The following is a 22262-nucleotide window of genomic DNA, read 5'->3' on the forward strand; positions in this document are numbered from 1 at the left end:
AGTGTGTAGTGTGTAGTGTGTAGTGTGTAGTGTGTAGTGTGTAGTGTGTAGTGTGTAGTGTGTAGTGTGTAGTGTGTAGTGTGTAGTGTGTAGTGTGTAGTGTGTAGTGTGTAGTGTGTAGTGTGTAGTGTGTAGTGTGTAGTGTGTAGTGTGTAGTGTGTAGTGTGTAGTGTGTAGTGTGTAGTGTGTAGTGTGTAGTGTGTAGTGTGTAGTGTGTAGTGTGTAGTGTGTAGTGTGTAGTGTGTAGTGTGTTGTGTGTTGTGTGTAGTGTGTATGCCAGATCTGATTTCGTTGAGTATAGAGGTCGAAACTTGCCAACACGAACCTTCCTAGTATAGATGAACCAGGAACATAGCTTTAATAAAAGCTATTAAACCACCAGGGAATTCTCTTTCAACCTTCACTCATTCAGGTCCCCCATCGTTAATCGTTATAGTCACCCACCACAGAGCTAGCTAGGGATCCCATTAACGGATGTTACTCGTCTAAGACTAAATTTCTTCGAAGTAGCACTGGCAGTACGCGCGCCGCACGCTTTCTTCTCGAAATTGGAAATGCCGATGGCAAGTGCTTCGAAGTATTGCGCGCCGGGCCAGACCATGATTAACTTTAAGTATTAACAATGCAGTCAATCTCTCTCTCTCTCTCTCTCTCTCTCTTAACGGGTGATACTCTGTACTCGTAAAATATCTGTTCCATATATTGGACCGTCGACGAGTCCAACTCGGTGCGCGTCCTGGTAGGTTATAAACCTACAATCTCTTTCTCTCTCTGATATCTCTCTCTCTCTCTCTCTCTCTCTCTCTCTCTCTCTCTCTCTCTCTCTCTCTCTCTCTCTCTCTCTCTTTCTCTCTCTCTATCTCTATCTCTCTCTCTCTCAGATATTATTTACAGTCGATCTCAGATATTGCTCTAAAAGGGCCCTGACAGTTGCCGCGTAACGAATAACCAACTTCCATCGCGGATGTATTTTCGGACGCTGATTTATAAGGTTGAAATGCTCCTCTGACGCGGACGAGATATTTGCGAAAATTGTCTCGATCACGTGATCATATGACCGTATAATATATAAAAAAGTAATTAGTCTAATTTCTCGTTAGGGTTAGGGTTAAGGGTTGTAGCGCAATGCGCTACTGTGCCGCGCCGAACTGAGATGAATTGACATCGTCAATTAAAATAAGTTATAATACAAGTATAAAGTGGCAACAGACAAGTGCAATTATGAATTAAGCATGTTATTTACAGCTCCCCTAAATACACCTTTGGTTGACGAATGTGGAATGTAACTCGTCTAAATTTGTTCGAAGGAGCGCGCGCGCCGCTTTCTTCTCGAGGAAAGTGCTACGAAGTAAGCGCGCGCAGAGCTGGTCCATTAACAATGGACTACACTTTTGGTAAATAATTACAAATTAGGTAATTTGGCAGTAGAGTCAGCTAGGATCCACAAAATTGCATACTAAATATTTTATTATTTCATCCAATGTGTACCACTAAAAAGAACTCACAATCAAGAAGGAACTCTTGACCTCGTGATAACGACCAAAGTCTTTAAATTAAAGACTTCTATCAACATTGTGGAATCTGGGACTAGATCAGATCATTTTCTTGTTAAATTTGTAGTGTCTGTGAGACTGAAGACCTCTTTGGATGATACTGTACTAGGGTGATGAACTATCGTGATTTTAAAAGTATTGTGGTTGAGGATTTTTAAGCAAATATTTTGGTTTCTGATCTCTGTAAAAGAGATGCTTGGTGCTCTGAGAGTCTTGATGAGTCAGTTAAGATGTACAATAGTATTCTATTGGAACTTATGGACATTGGACAAACATTGTTTTACCTGGGGACCTCAGGCTATCATGTTCATAAATATAGAATAGAGATTAGGCGGAATGACAGGCTGAGCGCGGCCCAGTAAGCATTGTCCTGTGATCAGTAAGGATATGAAGAGTGAAGACAAAGGTAAACCTTGGATCGATCAGGATCTGAAAGCTTTACAGAGGCAGAGGAGAGCAGCTGAGAGAGCCTGGAGGAAAGGCAAGGGACAAAAGGATATTTTGGTCAACCTCAGGAACAAATTTATTGTCATTGAGCGACAGAAGAGGATTACTTACAATAGAAAAGCCCTCTTAGCCTCTGCGGGAGACACGAAGGCTCTGTACAAGAAAGTTTATAGACTCACGGGTGAAACTACCCAAGAAAGGCCACATGGTAATGACACTAAAAAACTTGCAGAAAGTTTTAAAGTTTTCTTTGCTGATAAAGTGAATGATATCAGACTTGGGATAGAAGAAGAAGGAAGTCATATCGGAGGGAACTTGTCATCGTCAGAGAATCTTGAAAGCACCTATTCAGGGCCATCATTTGATAAATTTCACTCCATCACTAGGCAGCACCTGTTACACACCATTTCTAAGATGTCTAACAAGTTTTGTAGTCTTGACCCTATTCCAACTTTCATGTTGAAGAAATGCTCTCAGGAGTTGGCACCGATCCTCCTGCACATAATAAACGGTTCTATGTTGCAAGGTGTGTTTCCAGCCGAGATGAAGACTGCACTGGTCAAGCCCACTATCAAGAAGAAGAATGCTGATCCAGATATTCTGAAGAATTACAGACCAGTCTCAAATCTTGTAGTTATGTCTAAAGTAACTGATTGAAAAGATTGTACTTGAGCAGTTGAACAATCACTTACATTTAAACAGTCTGCATTGCCTAGTTCAGTCTGGATACAGAGCGAACCACAGTTGTGAAACCCTGATGGTCAGGATGGCAGACGATATTCTTAAGGAAGTGCAGAAGAACAACATTGTGATTGTAGTCCTACTTGATCTCTCTGCTGCTTTCGACACGATTGATCATACAATCCTTCTTAAGAAGCTGGCAAAAGATTTTGGTATTAAGGACTCTGCATTGAAATGGTTTAGTTCATACCTCTCAGGCAGGTTTTTCAAGGTTAAGGTAGATGACTCATTATCTGACTTCCTGTGTCTGTTGTTTGGGGTACCCCAGGGCTCTCTATTGGGACCTATCCTGTTCATCTTATACACAAAAACAGCATGCAACCTTCTTATGAAGATACCGGCAGTATCGAGATAGCCCGACCACTGGTCCGCGGACCACTGTCCGCGGACCACTGTCTGCGGACCACTGTATGCGGACCACTGTCTACCAGATCATATTACTGTATAATAACAGTATCCCCTGAATCAAGCAACAGGTGTTTGTGAATAGTTGATTGGTTACCAGATCATATGAATGGTATGTATGGTATCTTGGATGCAATTAGTTACGACTGGCATAATTAATTGTAGCGTAGTAAATTACTGGATCAAACTATTGATTACGATTATTCTCGGATATAATTAGTTACGAATAATATTGATTGCTCAATGAAATAAATGATTACGATTAAAATGTGGTATATAAGTCGTTCGTTTTTGGTGAAGTATTATCAGTTGCCATCATCAACAACTATTCCAATTCCTGACATGGTACTCTTCTGTCTAATGGACGAAATTAATGGACCCACCGCCTCCCTAGAGAATGCTCGAGACTTCCTATTCCAGAAAAACCTCCTAAAGAGCTCCATGTCCTGTCCTGGGTGTAATGCATCTATGTCCCTGGTTCCCTGCTCGTCCTCGAAGTCTCCAGATGGACTGATATGGCGCTGCTCCCCCTGCAAGAAGTACAAGAATATTAAAACAGACAGCGTCCTCTCTGGACAGAAGCTCGCTCTCAAGACCTTCATACAACTGCTGTTCTGTTTGAGTATAAAAGGACTAGCTGGCATTGCGGTATCACAGATGACTGGACTTTCTGAAAACGCGGTGTCTGACTGGAAGATATTCATCCACACTCGAATCGCTGATGAGAGGTGAGACAGGTTTGCAGATAGGGTCGCAGGGTAGGGCTGAGTTCATCCGTTTCGTTTTCTCTGAGACCATAGTTGTAGTTGTTCAAGAAGGAGTTGATGATAGAAATGATTGATGCAGTCTGATAATAGTTATTCTTTATATATTGCATGATGTGAACTGATCTCGTAAGGTTGCTTAATCGTTTAATAAGCCTTGACACCACCGCTGATTGGAATTCGCGTGCGATGATGTGAACCCTGCTTGATTCAGGGGATGATGTGAACCCTGCTTGATTCAGGGGATACTGTTATTATACAGTAATATGATCTGATAGACAGTGGTCCGCAGACAGTGGTCCGCAGACAGTGGTCCGCGGACAGTGGTCCGCGGACCAGTGGTCGGGCTATCTCGATACTGCCAAGATACCTAAGTTCTCTAAATTGAAGGCAACTAGCAGGCGGTTCAGCAACTATGCACCTGAATCATGGAATTCTCTCCCTCTTAATGTCCGTAACATCGATAATATTGTCTCTTTTAAGGGTAAGTTAAAGAACTATTTGTATGATCAGCTATAGCCTGGTTAAGCTATTTTTTGTGGCTTTTAGTCTTTTTTTGTGTTATTTTTTGTTTCCGAGTATCCACTTCTTGTTTTTCTGGTTTTTATCGGTGTGTCAATAAAATCAATTATGTAATATGTATACTTTAACCATTTTTTGCGACAGTTAATCTGATATTATCTCTTTAACATTATTTAGTATTTTTTGATTTATGAGACCCGTGTTTTGTTTTTAACTTTCTGCTCCGAGGATTTCTTGCCGAAGATCAACAATACTGTGATACCATGCTATTTCGGATTTCCATCTAGGATTGCCTATCATTCAGTGCAGGCGAAGAATACAATTGCATCTACTGACAGTTTGTTTTTTATCAATGTTGATGGGGTGTCTGTCGGGTTAGGACCTGGATGGTCCCTCAAGCAATCCCCTATACGTGGTTTTTTACATCTAGATTTTGAAATATGGCTACCAGCAGGGATATGATCCATATCTTATATATTCTATATCTCTTGTGTCAAAATAAATATGGCCAACCTCCCCACTAGTACCCAGATCTTTGGTTCTATAATAAATTAAGATTGGCTGCCATTCAGGGAGACAATTGTGTGGTGACTGGAAAAAGGACGTAAGATGACCACTCCTTGAACTGAAGAAGAAGGGTTTGTGGCTTGAATCTCTATTATAGTTTTACAATTTCGATCTTACGGTCAATAATCTGTCCATGAATGCATGTGTATTTTAGTAGTTTAAAATCTGATGAAGATGGACAATTGACAATTGTTTCACAAGATGTTGCAACTTTCCAGTTATGAAATTCAGGAGAAAAGATGTACAGTCAAACCTCTCTATAATTGGCCTCTCTATACCGGGTACCTCGATATGCCAAGCCTCTTCTTTTCCCGCAAACTTTAAGATAATTAGCTCGTTTTGTGCGAGAAATGTGACTTATCATAGCTCATATAACATGCTTGACAGGTTATTTGCGAGGTTACAGATACTGGGGTTGGGATCATGTGAACCTCTCTATAATGGATTTTTTTCTATACCGTGCACTTTTCTAATCCCGAGATGCCTGGTAATAGAGGTTTGACTGTAAAACCAGATATATTTACAGGCGCTTCAAAAGATGGATAATTGTTGGGGCATCAATTTTCACGAATTCAAAAATAAAGAAATTGCGTAAATAACCCTGTGGAAATTAATGATTTTACAGTAACAATAGAGTTCTCGAGGTTGAGCATCAATAAAAATCTAAGTATAATTACTCTACTAATGTAGATTTACCGAATACTGATAATTGAATTCTTATTGGGAACATGACTGATGACTTCAACTGATGATAGAGCAAGAGTTGCTTGGTGTCAGACTTTCAGTCCATCTCACTATTAAAATATGTTATGTATAGTAGAAATAAAGGTATACAATTAGTAATACTAGCATTTTATCTAACACCTTTGAACTGTGTCTGACCAGACCTGCCCAAATATAGCATCACAAATAAAGTTATTAGCATGAGCATCAGGGTTTCCTCTTTTAATGAAAGTTTAACAGACTGTTACTTGGCAGTACACTCATTGATAGCAACAATCATAATAGATATTTATCAATTTTTTGATAGGAATGAGGGGTAGAGCTAATCTCCAGATCTCTAGGTCTTCCCACTCTAAACTAAACCTAGTCAAATCAGAAAGGAGACATAAAGTCAAGCTTAACCATGACGTTTGCTAGGATGATTACTCCTCCACTCCTCTTTAGAAAACACCATAAGATCTGTTTCCACATAGAGCTACCGTACATCCCTCCACCCTCTACCTCAACCCTCTACCTCCACCCTCTATCTCCACCCTCTACCTCCACCCTCTACTTCCACCCTCTACCTCCACCCTCTACTTCCACCCTCTACCTCCACCCTCTACTTCCACCCTCTACCTCCACCCTCTACCTCCACCTTCTACCTCCAGTCTCCACCCTCAACGTCCACCCTCTACTTCCACCCTCAACCTCCACCTCCACCCTCTACTTCCGGTTTCCACCCTCAACTTCCACCTCCACCCTCTACCTCCACCCTCTACCTCTACCTCTACCTCCCCCTCTACCTCCCCCTCTACCTCCACCCTCTACCTCTACCTCTACCTCCCCCTCTACCTCCACCCTCTACCTCCACCCTCTACTTCCACCCTCTACCTCCACCCTCTACTTCCACCCTCTACCTCCACCCTCTACCTCCACACTCTACCTCCACCCTCTACCTCCACACTCTACCTCCACCTTCTACCTCCAGTCTCCACCCTCTACCTCCACCCTCAACTTCCACCTTAACTTTCACCGTCAACCTTCACCCTCTACTTCCACCCTCAACTTCCACCTCGACTCTCTACCTCGACCCTCTACCTCCATCCTCAACTTCCACCTCCACCCTCTACCTCCACCCTATACCTCCACCCTCTACATCCACCCTCTCCCACAAACCTTATATTAATATAGACTGTACACTGCTGGTATGATACTCAACAGTTGTCCGCTGCATTAATTTGATGAAAAGTTTTATGTGAGTGCAAGATGTTATGTAACTGCATTACATATTTACACTGTTAAATGTACAATATTTTTCGCGGAATAACTTGACTTTGTTGTAGGATGTTATTAGAATAGGATGGTATGACGGAAATAGAAAATCACAGACTAGTGGTTGTGGGTGGCGGGGGAGTGGGTAAAAGTGCGCTTACTATCCAGTTCATACAACGCCACTTCGTAGAGGACTATGATCCCACTATTGAGGACTGGTTTGTACTTTACAGTTTCTTTTATCCTTATTTTTCTTGATATACATATCCAGTAATGTTGGTGATTGTGAGTAATGAAAAGTAATATAGTGAGTGTCAGTAATGGTGTGAGCAAATAAAATGGTGTTTAGTAAGGTGAAGTTTTGTACACTAACATCACACTGTATTGTTTTCAGCTACAGGAAACAGACGCGCGTGGACAACAAAGTAGCTATTTTAGACAGTAAGTTTTTAACTAGTTAAAGCAGTGTAAATACCTCACACTGGCACTATACCCATTAGTGCACTTTATCTGCTCCGGAGCCTATCTCCGGTGCGTAACTTGTAAAACATACAAGTTGCAAACTTTTTGACAGCAAAGCCATACTTTTTCTTTATTATGCACATTTTTATGTATTTTATTAAGTATTTATGACAGCAATACTCGTCATGTTGACACTGTGCCGAACAGTCCCTCACTCTGGTACTCTCTTACCAGCTTCGCAAACCTCTCAACTTATTTTCTCGTCTTCTATCTTTCAACTATCAGATTTTCTTATTTTGACACATTACTTCTCAACTTTTATTTTGTATCCTCTTAATTTCACCAACATCTTGAATCCTCGCAACCTCACATTAGCTTTACATCTCACCCACCCCCTAAATTTACACTCTCTGAACTTTACATTACCTTTGATTCTCCCTATTATGCATATTATGATAATATGATATGTTGCGCTGTGAAAATTTATCACATTAACCATAACTTAATCCCAGTAAATCTAACTGAACATAACATTAATCATTTATATTTCTAATCATTTATATTTCAGTTCTGGATACTGCCGGACAAGAGGTGAGTTCTTTGTGAGTTGTGAAGGGTTTTTGAGTAATGTTCCAAGTTGGCACAGTGCCAACCCACCAACACACGAGAACCGTACACAATTCCTGTGCACCCCTTGGCCTTCATATACGACGCTATTTTAGCTTTGAGTAATAACTTAACATTGAGTTGGTCAGTATATTATTTAAATGTGAGAGGTCTGGCAAAGGAAATTCTGAAGAATATTCAAAACGTTTAGTTTCCACTAAGTGTAAGGGAAAGACTGTAGGATATCAATAAATTGGCGGCAAATCTGTCAATAATTGCTATTTTTATCCGTAGGAGGAGGATACACAAGGGGTAATTACTTTGAATACACATTTGCAGTAATCCTGAAATAATTTTAACCAAAATCGATCCCAATTATTTACAAATATGAAGGAATAATTCAGAAATGTTATGCTAGTCTAAAAATAAATCAAATTTTCTTGATTTTTATTTTGTGGTCCTATTGCATTATGCAGTGCCCACTGGCCAGTATTTGAGTGGAATTCTGGGCTCTTATAGTGGCTGAATGTAGTTCATTCACAGAGAGAATTGCATGGATTGCACTTGCTGTGGCAGTAAACTTGGTAGGGTCTAGAGTTTTATTGGAGAGCACACCGGCTAGGTCAGTGATGTTTTGGGGATGATTGAAGTTAAATTTGTCCTTAACTGAGGAGTAAACCGAACAGTCAGCTAAGCCCTTTGATGAAGAAGCAGTAAGTGCACCATCGATCTTATCTTGGTACGAAGGGGGTTATGAAGGTTGTGCCAGCTGATACGAAACCATGTTAAGCTTTTTCAAACATCAGGGAACATCAGCATAATTTGTTCGTGAAACGAAGCAGAGAGTAACTCATTTTTGGTGCTTTCAAGGCCACTATATGAATCTGTTGCAAGTCACCTTATTGTATACCTTGTCAGTGTCACTAACTTAATTTTTTCACGTAACTTGTCAGTGGTAATTAATAATTATACTTACCAGGAGTTCAGTGCCATGAGAGAGCAGTACATGAGAGCGGGAGATGGTTTCCTTCTTCTCTTCTCCATTTCAGACCAGCGCAGTTTTGAGGAGGTCCAGATTTTCAATACTCAGATATTGAGAGTTCATGACGTGTGAGTAAACTTCTTACTTTCGACTTTCTACGTCCTACACTGTACACTTGTATATGTATAGTAGTAGGGTTAGAAATTAAAATTAGAAATTAAATTTTAAAACAGGCGGTTGTACAATGTACAAATATTTTGAAATAAAGATTTTTTCCGTTCACCCTTTTGTAAAAAGGCAATAGTGAAAGGTTATGAATGGACGTTTTTGCAGAAAAACGTGGATTTTGGAGATAGCAGTAGGTGGGTTTAAATATGGTGTCATTCCGTCCGTTACCATGACAACTAGCGCGCAGTGCAGCTCGCGAGTATTGCTTGCGGAGATGTGATGTATTTAGCTAGCCTGTCAATGAATGCGCGGCGCCGGGCGCGAGTGTATTTTAATGTTTACTATGCAATGTATAGTATTAGGTTTTAAGCCCAATTTGTACGTGGCAAGCGTAGTATAGTGTACTAATGTGTATCAATATTATTATTATGAAGTGAGCTGATTGGAACTTATAATTATAGTTATAGTGAACGGAAATCTAGCGTCCGCCAAAACGAAACAACGGGCGCAATTCTTGTTTATATTACAATTTGGGATTCCCAATATTCTTTTGATTAATTTGATTTTGATTTAGCCGTAGTACACTGAGATCAGCTTCGGTTTCAAATAAAGGTCAGTTTCTCTGCTTCTAAGTTGCACCTCCTAAGCTGCTATGGTCTGTGTCGGACCGTGCTACACAGTTTTATGACTATAAGAATTCAGTAACCTTGTCACGAGAACTGTGCTTTCTTAGTAATGAGACTTTGTTATCAAGCTCCTTTGCTGTGCAATCCAATGATACTCTAGTTGAGATCATGAGATGTGACGCATTTTGATTAATCACTGCATACATGAGATGTGTCAATAAGCAATACTCAATCTGAATCTAGCTGGCACTTTACTATACAGGTCTATACTCAACTTGACTCTAGCTGCTACTCTACTATACTCAACCTGACTCTAGCTGCTACTCAACTATACTCAACCTGACTCTAGCTGCTACTCTACTATACTCAACCTGACTCTAGCTGCTACTCTACTATACTCGACCTGACTCTAGCTGCTACTCTACTATACTCAACCTGACTCTAGCAGCTAGCTGCTAAGCTGCTACTCTACTATACTCAACCTGACTCTAGCTGCTACTCCACTATACTGAACCTAACTCTAGCTTCTACCCTACTTTACTCAACCTGACTCTAGCTGCTAATCTACTATACTCAACTTGACTCTAGCTGCTACTCTACTATACTCAACCTGACTCTAGCTGCTACTCTACTATACTCAACCTGACTCTAGTTGCTACTCTACTATACTCAACCTGACTCTAGCTGCTACTCTACTATACTCGACCTGACTCTAGCTGCTACTCTACTATACTCAACCTGACTCTAGTTGCTACTCTACTATACTCAACCTGACTCTAGCTGCTACTCCACTATACTCGACCTGACTCTAACTTAAATCTGAATGCATATTGAGCTACTCTAGCTGCTACTCTACTATACTCAACCTGACTCTAACTTAAATCTGAATGCATATTGAGCAACACAAGTTATCTAATACTTGTGATCACACTTTACCTAATGATGATCACAATGTAATTGCGCAATTGATTTCCTCATTTTAACATTTATTTATTACTTTTTTTACTCCACAAATCTCTCCACATACTTCCGGGTTGTGCCAATGCAATCGTCTGAGCAGTTACGTACACACTACACATACCAGCAATTCTATGTTATCGTCTCATTCTCCCTGCAACATACCTGCGTGATAATTATGTGCAGTCTGCACTTTATCTCTGTGCTTCTAATGGAATGTAGTAATTGCCAGAAGTTTTCTTTTAATTCCGTCTGTATGTCGGGTTGGTCACTGTGTTGAAATACCCTGTCTGCACTTGAAGTTATTTTCCTGCTAGACAACTTTTTGGTGGTACGTAATTTCTCAATAGTGTAAAATGACAACAATGTTCTGTCATTTATCGAACAGAAAACATTACCAAACATTTCAAAACGTAACGGAACATTTGACAATTTGTCAAACTGTTTCATTGAAATTGATGACCTCATCCAAGAAACTTGTATGTTTCAGTAAGTAACATTGCAGTATGGAGTTACAGCGCAAGGGGTAGCCCGAAATTAACTATTGAATCCTTAAGTGGAGTGAGTTTTAACTTCATCACAAATGCCGGATAATACTAATTTTGCACTAAATCGCACTCCTGAATGTGATATTTAATTTTAATTGTTTTGTTCTAGTGAGCATTATGTTTAGATTAAGCACAATAGCAGAAATCTTGAGAACATTTCTACAGAAACGTGTTTATCTTTAATTTTAAACTTATTCCGCTCGTTTATCGACCAGATCGCACAAAATGGCTACAATAAGACAATACAAGTCCTTAACTACAATGGTAGAATCTCAACTCAGTGAATTTTACTTAGTATTATGAACACAAATCTTGATTGTAAACTGATTCTAATTGTGTTCTACTTTATTTTCGACTGTTCAAAGTAAAAAAGTGAAGTCCATAAAGGTATAAACTCAATTTTACTGCGCTCAAATATTGGTGATCACACTACATTGCGCCCAATAGCGCATCAGTACTCAGCAGCGCTCAAATGTGCTGACAAATGTCAGGTGGGCGTGAGCTGCATGAAATTTGGCGGAAAATTAGAAACTGTGAAAGGTTGCTGGTCTGTAATTTATATTTTGTCAGTAGTATCAAATAACAATCTATTTGCAGCTCTAACTTTATATCTCTAATCGAAGTGTAACGAAGCACAACCTCTCATATTTTGACCTATCACCCGCGAATTTATTAATTAACAACACAGAATAACTAATAATAAATCAACTTTTCTTTCCAACAACACTTTTATCAACATATAAAACATTATAATATATAACATTAACTGCGATAACAATAATTGTGAAAGCTGACAGTGGCTAACTGGTGTGTGTACACTGTACCTATAATAATAGTATAGCTCCCTGATACGATAAGTGATTAGAAGACTAGCAATATACCCGGCTGTATAGGATGTAACTATCCATGACACCCTACACTTGTAGTGTGTGTGCGTGTGTATAGTGTACTTTAGTATGTACTCTCTGTGTAGTATATGTGTATAGTGTAGTTTGTACATTCCCATGTATTGTTTGGGTGTGTAGGATACTTACTTTTGTTAAGTGTGTTGGATCTGTGAACTTCACGGTAAATTCTAATTCCTTAAATCGCATTCTAATTCCTTAAATGCGAATTATTTTGTTAGACCAAGATGATGTAAGCAAAACGTAACATGCGATCTAATTTTAAGATCTAGACTTTAATAAGGATTTAAAGACTCTTCAGTGAAAATGACTCTTTACATTAGATAGTTTTTACTTTTTACTGGATTTTTGATCGTTAGAAATAGCATCTCATTGTAACGCAATAAAAACTTGTTTATTTTTCGTGGCGTGGATCCAATTACAAATGTGTCCATTTTGGAGGTTCTCCTTAACCATTGTTAAAATATATTGGATCACGACTCTTACGAGTGGACACATTTAGAAGTGTTCCTATTCATACTATTGAAATTGGTCACATATAGTTTATATGGCGAGAATTAAGAAATTGGCACCCTGTCTTCCGTGCTTTAACTCTCGTACTTTGGGAAACAAGGTTTAAAGTATAGGTTTAGGTGTCGAGAGGTTTAGGTGTCGACCTTCAACTAAAAATTGGGGTTTCGAACAGGATTTGGTTGGCTTCCCCCTTGACACATACTCATCCTTATTTTAATAAATTAAAGCACATTTTATCACTTTGAAAATAAAAACAGTGCAACTTGGCAGTGGTTATTGACGTATTGTATGTGATAGTCAATTAATTGCAAAGCCATACTTAGTAATATATCCATAGTTAATTGCTAGATTTACGGACATTTAACACTGTCTCTCCGACTACAATATCGTCAATGTATTCTTATCCTGTGGGCTAAATTTAACATATTGCATAACGTGTGAATAATACATCATACTATCATCACCTCATGCTGTTCAGGTAAATTGAAACTTTGTGATAAAGCGCCGTTGCCATTTGAACTTCCTATTAAATATCGAGGGCACGGTGATATGCCCTGGAACTTTAATGAAGTTGCTGATAGGGTATCATGTGACATATGACACACTTTATCGAGCTTGCAGTGACAGATGACGAACTTTTAACAACTTCAATTCTTCGATATAAATATAAGGCCTCAAGCGGAAACAGAAATATAATTTTATTTGTAAGGCGCTATGACGTCTTTGAACTTCAACATAATCGTCCTGTCATTTACTGTGTTCATATTGTGCGCGCCGCATGCATGGCTCGCGCAGCGTTAATCAAATGATGGATCTTGAATTGCACTCTTGAATATATATGATGTTGTGTATTGACACATTTACTATTTACTTACGAACAAATTTTACCAGGGAGTGGTTTCCGATGGTGCTAGTTGCTAACAAATGGGATTTAAAGAATGAACATTCTGTGTCTGAAGATAGAATAGACCGGGCTGCCAAAAACATGAGTGTAAATTACATTTAAAGCTTACCTTTTATTCATCATCTAACTGCTTCGAGTTCGATAACTTTGTGTATTTTATTCATCTTAAGGCTAAGTTTGTTCATTGCATATTTCATTATTATGACCTTTTCAGATCCCGGTTGTGAAAGCCAGCGCCAAAGTAAGACTAAACGTTGACGAAGCGTTCTTTGAATTAGTAAGACAGATCAGGTCCAACAAGCGGGTTGCAACCCCTAAAACAGGAGCTCGAAAACTGTGCGTTTTACTTTGAACAGGATCTATTTTTATCTTATAAGTGATTTAGGGGTCGTTAGAGTTGTAACAACAAATAGTGGATTCCCTTCTTCAAATTATTTCAAACCGGCGGGTGCTTTTTGAAAGAGCTCGAAAAAGGATAAGCTGCAATATCTCGAGATGGAAATTCATGATTCTTGAGCTATTTCAAAATTATAAATCTGCTTTACAAGGGGTATTTTGAACCTTCTCATTGATCTGAAAATCTCTGTGTAAGGTAAAGTTAAATCGTTTATCCGGTAACCGGTATGAAGTATGAACATTGAACAAAACAAATATGTTGCATTTTTCTAGAATTTGCAAATTTATTTTCTTTAAATTTTGTTTAGCCCCTGTTCTGCAGGAAAATTTTTACTAATCTCCGTTAAAACCCTGGAAATTTGTTAATAAACTTTCTGTCAATGAACTTACAATTTTTATTAGATCTAGATTTTAGATAATAAATCAGTCATCATTTTGGAGAAAGTCAGTTTTTTTAGACCGATTGAACGATCTGACGTATTTCGAAAAATGGGCCTAACATTTTGAATTTCCATTTCCAGAGTTTAGGACCAGTATTACTGCTCGTCTTTCCTCGAGTTCCTTCATCAATCGCCGGTTTAAAACAATTTAAAAAGGGATTGTTCTGCGTAAATTTATGCAGTTAGGGAATCTAATAGAACTAATAACCGTTTTAGTGGTTGCCGAACAGATGATTGTTTGAGTATAAAGATTCGCGTTTTGTTTTACTAATATTTATGATTTCTTGCTTTGAGTTGCATGTATGTTGTATTTATATATCTCTTGCTAAATTAGTTGTACATACAGCTGGTTTTATATTAACTTCAAGAGTAGGACCTATGGCCTGTGCCATAGGCATATCAGTTGATTAAAAATGTAATCTGATAAACTGAATGCTTTTATATTACTTTTAAAAAACATCTATTTTGTTTCTGGGGTATCACTAAAGGATTTGGAAGTTGAGTTAAAACGCCAAGCTGAATTGGAATCCCCTGTTCAAGATACTCAAACCCGAAAAAAATTTCCGATAACCTCTCACATTTTCTGTTAACAGTTCATTATTTTTTATAACCCTGTCAAAATTGAGCGTATTCCTTAACTTCCTTATAAGGAGTTGGTCATGCCTTTTCGAAGTTACAATTTTTCATAATTGCACCTGCTTTGATCGAGCTTCTGTCGCGACTCTTACAAATACATCGAAGTCCGTTTATAGAATTGCGACGAATGTTCCACAATATTTATAGAAAATGTATTTCCTTTGAGGGTATGGACAGCCGACTGAAACCCCTTTGATTAAAGGGTGGAGCCATACTCTGACTGAAACACTTTGGCGAAGATTTATGCATGAACAATGAACATTGTCGTCCATCGTCGTGAAGCTATCCCGTAAATAATTTAACTTAAAGATGCCCAAATTTGAGAAACAGATCGGTTGAGTATAATAAGTTTTTATCACGGTCTCTTGGGAATGGTGCATTTGTATATTTTACGTCAATCAAGTAAGCCTATTGTATTACCAATAGTAAAGTTATCTCTTCAGACCTTCTCTTAGCGACTGCTTTGAAAAATAATGCGATTTGACCATTTTGGGAATTAAATGTCGCACGGACGTACGCGTATAACAAAGAGCAAGACGTCAAAAAGTGGAGAAGCAACTGTAGTAATAGCATTGAGTTGCTATTCGTGGATCCCTTTAGAACCAAAAATATGAATTGCATAACACATATCAATATTGCAATTATTAATTCTATTCCAAAGAGCGATTTTGAGATCTCTTTTTAAAATTTCCCTTATCTTACCCGACCAGAGCAAAATGAGACGAGGCTTCTCTCTTTGAAATTGTATGATAGTCAAATATATACATAATTCTCACAAATATAAGACGGTATTGTGAAACAAAATGCTGAAACATATCGCGCAAAAAATATGCTACTACACCAACACGGTAATCCTTGCAAAAAACTTAATGGTCAATAACTAAATTGAGATTTATGGAAATAAAAGAAGCGGTTCTGAGATCTACCAAAAACATCTACTGGTCTATCTAGCACAGCATATCGAACATAACAAACATGAGTTTATTGCCCATCAATAACTATAAGTCTATCTATTAATTTATTAAGTTTAAAACATCGTGCAAAATGATGGAAAACGAAAAACTCATACCATTCGATGTTATCCACTGTGATATCTACTTCTATAAAAATATTTTTTGAGGAGGGTAAATCAATTCACATTTGCTCAAAAGTTATTGCATATGAGCAAGTTCTACTAAAAGTCAAGACGTTGAGGATGTAATGTAAATAGGGATATTACTTGAAGCTACTAAAAATTTAGAAAAAAATTTTCCACACTTCCTCGTATTAATCATTAATTAACTAATTAAACTCATCCCGTCAACACATATTCCTTCACATCCGTCAATATATGCTAAAAATTCACATATGCTAAAAACGCATATTATACTTTCACTTTCTTTCACTGACAAAACAATAATTCAAACATATCGCTGAAAAATCCAGAAATAAAACGATAGGTATATTCACATATTTATCTAAAGACGATTCATTACCAATACCCGCAGATTATAGTTAACGATAATATACCTCAGTCTTCAGACAGATTCAAATAATGCAATTATCAATTAATTAATTAATATACTCCTAAAGGGTTCACTGGGACGGGCTAGGTGACAACAAACACTTGCTCCGGTAAAAAGAAACTGTAAAAATAAATTGGCGCGGCGAATATCTATTCATTACACTGTTGAACTTATAGTGTCAAACACCACAGCGTAAGAATCTGACAACAGTGACGACCAAAAACTAATCACGTGCTAACTTCACGTGATACCTTCATACCTGGGTCATAATAAACGGGCACAGTTCCTGGTTCACTTGAATAAAATAAGCGGCGCAAACAGTCATTGAGTGTATTGAAGGTTGATTGACGTGTGTTAATTACTTAATCGATCAATTAGCGATTTAATTGATCAATTAGCAATCTAGATGATTAATTAGTAATTGAAACGCCGTGTCTGGCCTCTAAGGCGGTAAGGTCAGTGAGACAAGAACTGTTTGACAGGAATCTGTGAGATAAGGTTTTGTGGACATCAAATCGATCGTGTGGTTTTACCACCAACATGTGATTTAGCAGGTCGACAGCTGAAAAATTGGGTGTTAGTATTTGTGATTTTAAACAGTGGAATGCAACGAAATAATGTATGAAAGCTATTTTTCAGAACATATTAGTTAACTGTATCGCTTCAACTTAGGCAAAAAATGTGATTCAAATTAAGAGATCATCTCACCATCCGTGGTAATCTGTTTCCAGGGGTTACTGGGATACATGAAACTGGCGTTGTTGATCTGGTCGCAGATGTCCTCGTCCTCGTTGAAGGGAAATGTGCCGCTGAGGGTGACGTACATGACTACGCCCGCCGCCCACACGTCGATATTGCGGTCCCAGTTACAGTGGGAAATAACTTCTGGGGCTGAGTGAGTTGAGGCGTGTTAGATTAGATATAGCTGAGGTTATGGAGTTATGGTGAGTGTTGTAGTAGATATATATAATAGGGAAGTTTTTAGTTTAACAAAAAATATAGAGTTTCAATTGGACAGAAGTTGATAACCACAAACTTGTACAAAAACTTACCTAAGTAAGCGGGAGTACCGACCATGCTTTGTCTAAACTGGTTAACATCGATGATTCTAGCGTAACCGAAATCACACAATTTGACGAGGGGCATAGAGTGAGGTTCGGCTAGGAGAACGTTTTCTGGTTTCAGGTCGCAGTGAACTATTGCTAAGGAGTGCAGATACTTCAGCGCGAACATCACCTGGAGGAGAGAACTCATTAATAAAATTCCATGAATATCATTGGTTTTTATTCAAAACAAAGATTCGCCGGTGAATAATATCATTGGTTTTTATTCAAAACAAAGATTCGCCGGTGAATAACATCATTGGTTTACATTCAAATCAAAGATTCGCCGGTGCATAATATCATTGGTTTTTATTCAAAACAAAGATTCGCCGAAACAAAACAAATGTTTATTGATTAGTCTTGTGGTGGTTAAAAATACCTGAACCATAAGAAGTGCAGTGCTCCTCTCATCCAACCGTCCTTGTGAGGAGTTGAGGATCATCTCCAACATATCACTGTGCATCCTCTCCATCACGACAAACAGTTTACCATCTGTTTCGAATGTGTTCTGAGGTAGACACTAGGTGTTAAAGGCACAGAAATTTGTTTTCATTTTAGCAATATGACACAAACAAGTTCATTCATAGTGCTGTGTTTTGTGTTTGAAGTAGCTTAATTAGTGGCCCACTAACCAACATCTCAACCACGCAAGGAAATGTAGCGCGCTTCAGGATTTTAACTTCGTTTTCAATATTCCGTCTCTGTTGTCCGAACTGTTCTTTTTTGATTATTTTAACAGCTGCTTTGCGACCTGTAACGAACGTCTATATATCATTTATCGGTCACAAAACTGTTCTTCTGTACTCGGTCCAGGGTTAATTAGTTGCTCTGTCGGTCTGTTTGTCGGTCTGTTTATCGAGAAAACTAATACGGAATACCCCGCAGGATCCTAAACAGTTAAATTAAGCTAGGTCTGTGTGAGTGTTTGTCTGTTTGGGTGTGCCTGTCAGTCTACTTACCGGTCTGTCGATGGATAGCACCGTACACTGCTCCAAACTGTCCGCTGCCCACCATGTCATCAATAAATATCTGGAACACTTCGCTTATGTCCCGTTTATCTATTGTCGGGAAGGACATCTGCTCGACTGCTTTCTTCTTTCTGCTTCCTGAGTATGATGAACCTATTGTTTGGTTAGTTTAGTGGTAATAGGCTTCAACATCCACAGCAATCAGTCAATATTGCAATGCTTAAGGAAAAGAGCAACAATCAGACGATTAAAAACCCAAATCAACAAACAGTATGTAATCGGTTTCTTTGAAAGCTTGTATGCTATATTGATAGAACACTCATGGTTGGGAAAACAAGGATCAATGTAAACATATATGCTAAAAATAATTAAAATCCCAAATCGAAAAACAAACATTATATAATCGATTTTTTAGATTTAAACACATCTTGTATGCTATATCAATAGATCTTTTATGTGGTGGGAAAAACAGGGATAATCTTCAACAACTAACAATCTAACATACAATCCCATGGACAGCGGAGAAATCATATTGTGTTCTAATTTAAGCAGCTTAAATCAGAAAAATCAAATATTGCCAGATCAAACTGCCAATAGGCGTGGTGTGCAATGCCTCCCAACTAAAAGCGTGGTGTGAAATGCCACCCCACCATAATTGTGATGTGGTATGCCACACCATTTGGAGTGTGGTATACTTACCGGTGGAACGTTTGACAGAGCCACATCTGTGTTTTCTCTCCTCTTTATTGTAAGCCGGCATCATAGCTTGAACTATGGCGTCAGACCAGTTTTGATCGGTCTTAATTTCAACCACAGAGTTCTCATCCGCACCATCGACTTTCTGGAAACAATATTTTGAAAGTGACTCCTAAATTTTACACAGTTGTTAAAGTGCGAGTTTAAAACAAAACCCGTTCCGTAATGCACTGATCACTTAAGGTTCACACTGAAGTTTGGGTTTCAACCATAAAATACAGTTTGGGTATTTTAAGTAAACTTACGAGTACATGTGGGAAGACGCTGATGAGGCCGTGGTTTGTGTGGATATCAAAAAGAGCTCCGTTAGTCGTCGTGCTCTCCACCTGAAATGAAATTATTGATTATTCGGATTTTTTTATATTAAACAATCTGGCCGTAATTGAATAAGTTAATAAGGCCCCGTGACACCCTGGACATTGCGCTTCGGCGCTCAAAAGATACATTTCTACGCAAAAATATCTTAAAAAACCCGAGTCGTGAACGTGCATCTTTTGATTCTTTACTCGCATCCTTTGGAGTTAGTCTTAACGCCAAAAGATGCGCTTTTAACCGAAAGCTAGAATCGTTATTCGTGTCGTTAACTCAAAAAGATGCGGTTTAAGAAATATTTTGAAAAATTTTATAACGCGTCGCTAAAACGCATCTTTTTGTGTTAACTTTAAGCTTAACTCAAAAAGATGCGATTTAAGGAAAGTGTTTAAGATTTCAATATGAATACTTAATTTCGTAACGCCAAATCGCATCTTTTTTGGTTAAGCTTAACTTGAAAAGATGCCATTTGACAACGAAATATATGTACAGGGTGGGCCAAAAGTCAGTGTGCAAACGTTGGGTCTTATACCTCCGCCGTGTTTTATATTTGAGAGCTGTTGCTTTGCAGATGGCATACTGTACTTACTGGTTCGAGGATTCCGTCGTCAAAATTTGAAAATTCGAATATTTTAGACCACGCCCATTCAATATTAAAACACCTATATTGTTTTCTCTGAACATGCTGAACGCCTAATTTTTTCAGAGACGGTAGATTATCAAATGTTGCATATGATCTGAAAACATGAGGCAAAACGGATTAGAAATGACGAAGTTATCAAGCACTTTCTGTATCTCGTTAACAAAATTGACTGGGTGATTATGTGACACCGTGACACGACACCTTAATTGGGCACCCTTAACAATTCCCATAATGTTTAACGGGGTAGTTAACGGGGTCACCTTATCACGTGATTAGGTAAACCAATCACCTGATCACACGTAATGAATTAACTCGTTATGCTTCATATCTCGGTCATCTGAGAAGCTACAGTTCTAATTCTTTCAGGACAAACGTAATTCGAATGGCCAAACACAATTCAATATTATTGAGCTTGATCCGACTATCCAAACTATCAAATAAATGTGAAAATGAACCTCCATTTGAAAAAAATGAACGCGAATATTTTTCGGGTTGACAAATTCCTCGAACCAGTGGTGGTACTAAGTCGTACCAGAAGGAAGTATTTCAATTGGGCACTCAGTGACTGAGCTATTAAGGCCAAAGTTTGCACACTGACTTTTGGCCCACCCTGTATATTTAATAGTAATAAGAGCCAATTTGAGGGGCATGCGTTTAGTCGGAGCCTCCCATCACCCTCCCCTTTAAAATAACTGTTGCATAATGATTATATACCTCGAGGAAGTGAATATCATTCAGTGCGAGATCCTTCAAATAGTGGGTTTCTGGACTCTCAGACTCGTAGAAAGTTATGTTTTTAGAACTCAGTACTGCGAATACCGGGAGCTGGTTTCCACCCAGTTTCTGTAAAGAAATTTAATATTATTTATGAGGTAATTAATTAATTAACATTCAAATTTTTAACTTACTTTACTATCCATCATCCTTACTAAAAGAGTGTATATCTATACGTTATCCATCATGCATAACTAAAAGTGGACTCATTATATAAACATTCCCCACCTCAGAAAGATCGAACTTGACATTCATCCATCCCTGTTTTATCATTTTACTCTCACGGCGATGCGTGCGCCGAATACTGACGCACAGTCTCTGTACAGGAATCATCTGCTCGCTGAGCGGGCCCGCTTCTCCACTCTCGTCTCCGTGTTCTGGATGCTCTTCCAGATCCTCCAACGTACTATTGCTGTTAACACTGCGGTGTTAGTTTCAAGATCCAGCTCTCTTGATGGCCATTATGGTAAACTTATATGCTGCCATATTGCATACCAATCGTTGATCAATAGGATAATGTGCAGGTTTAGGGAGATTTTTTAAATAGCTTTTAAATAGCTGTAATTGCAGAAAGTAACAGGTATACTACTGGTCACGTGATGTCATCCAAATGTGGTCGAAACTGAGTTTTCATTTTGTTTACCACTTATTATAGCAATTGGTAGTTTTATTCCCCAGTAGATTTATATATAGAAATTTATGTATAAAAATAGTTATATATGTGTTCTAAACCACATGAATGCAGAGAGCAGTCAAAAAATGAAAAATTAATTTCGATCACGGGACTGGTAGCATACCTGTCAATATTTCAGGCTGAATATCCCCATTAACAGCATTTTAACGGGAATCGGGATTAATAAAGTATGACAAGCCTGTTAAAGCACAACTAGCTTCATAAATTATAACAAGCTTGTAAAAATGTGGTTTTTGGAAAAAATAAGCAGCTGATCGACACTTACTTATGAGTGAGACAAAGTGCCTGGTCTAGAAAACATGTAGCCAGTAACGCACTAAGCAGGGGATAATAATCTCAAAGATTGTGCTTTAACACAACATGCTCAATCACACCCGCAAATCATTGC

General features: G+C 38.4%; 3 protein-coding genes across 22 annotated transcripts in view; 2 read left to right on the top strand and 1 right to left on the bottom strand.

The window, feature by feature from the left end:
- Positions 1-6125: 6125 nt before the first annotated feature.
- Positions 6126-6890, top strand: LOC134815473 (uncharacterized). The gene has a single exon (XM_063824008.1). The coding sequence runs from the start codon at positions 6126-6128 to the stop codon at positions 6888-6890; it is 765 nt and encodes a 254-aa protein (XP_063680078.1).
- A 161-nt stretch (positions 6891-7051) lies between these two features.
- LOC134815285 (ras-like protein RAS2) lies at positions 7052-14886 on the top strand. The gene is made up of 6 exons (XM_063823799.1): positions 7052-7194; positions 7371-7417; positions 8007-8029; positions 9024-9154; positions 13635-13734; positions 13862-14886. Exons 1-6 carry the CDS (start codon positions 7070-7072, stop codon positions 13997-13999), a joined length of 564 nt encoding a protein of 187 aa, XP_063679869.1. The 5' UTR covers positions 7052-7069; the 3' UTR covers positions 14000-14886.
- Positions 14887-15849: 963 nt separating this feature from the next.
- Positions 15850-22262, bottom strand: part of LOC134814888 (serine/threonine-protein kinase D1-like) — a 30694-nt gene continuing 24281 nt past the window's right edge. For 8 of the 20 annotated variants that reach the window (XM_063823201.1, XM_063823200.1, XM_063823193.1 and 5 more), the window contains 10 exons: positions 21409-21601; positions 21121-21249; positions 19697-19777; positions 19395-19536; positions 18687-18848; positions 18360-18478; positions 18107-18235; positions 17677-17860; positions 17333-17515; positions 15858-17186 (listed from right to left, as the gene is read on the bottom strand). In XM_063823201.1, the coding sequence (XP_063679271.1) occupies positions 17035-17186; positions 17333-17515; positions 17677-17860; positions 18107-18235; positions 18360-18478; positions 18687-18848; positions 19395-19536; positions 19697-19777; positions 21121-21249; positions 21409-21601 (1474 nt within the window). In that variant the 3' untranslated portion in view covers positions 15858-17034. Of the gene's footprint in view, positions 17187-17332; positions 17516-17676; positions 17861-18106; positions 18236-18359; positions 18479-18686; positions 18849-19394; positions 19537-19696; positions 19778-21120; positions 21250-21408; positions 21602-22262 lie in introns of all 20 variants that reach the window. The other 12 variants (XM_063823203.1, XM_063823194.1, XM_063823210.1 and 9 more) reach the window with 4 other exon arrangements.

This window comes from Bolinopsis microptera, chromosome 5 (genome assembly GCF_026151205.1).
Source record: "Bolinopsis microptera isolate Bmic1 chromosome 5, MBARI_Bmic_1.0, whole genome shotgun sequence".
Taxonomy (NCBI): Eukaryota; Metazoa; Ctenophora; class Tentaculata; order Lobata; family Bolinopsidae; genus Bolinopsis; species Bolinopsis microptera.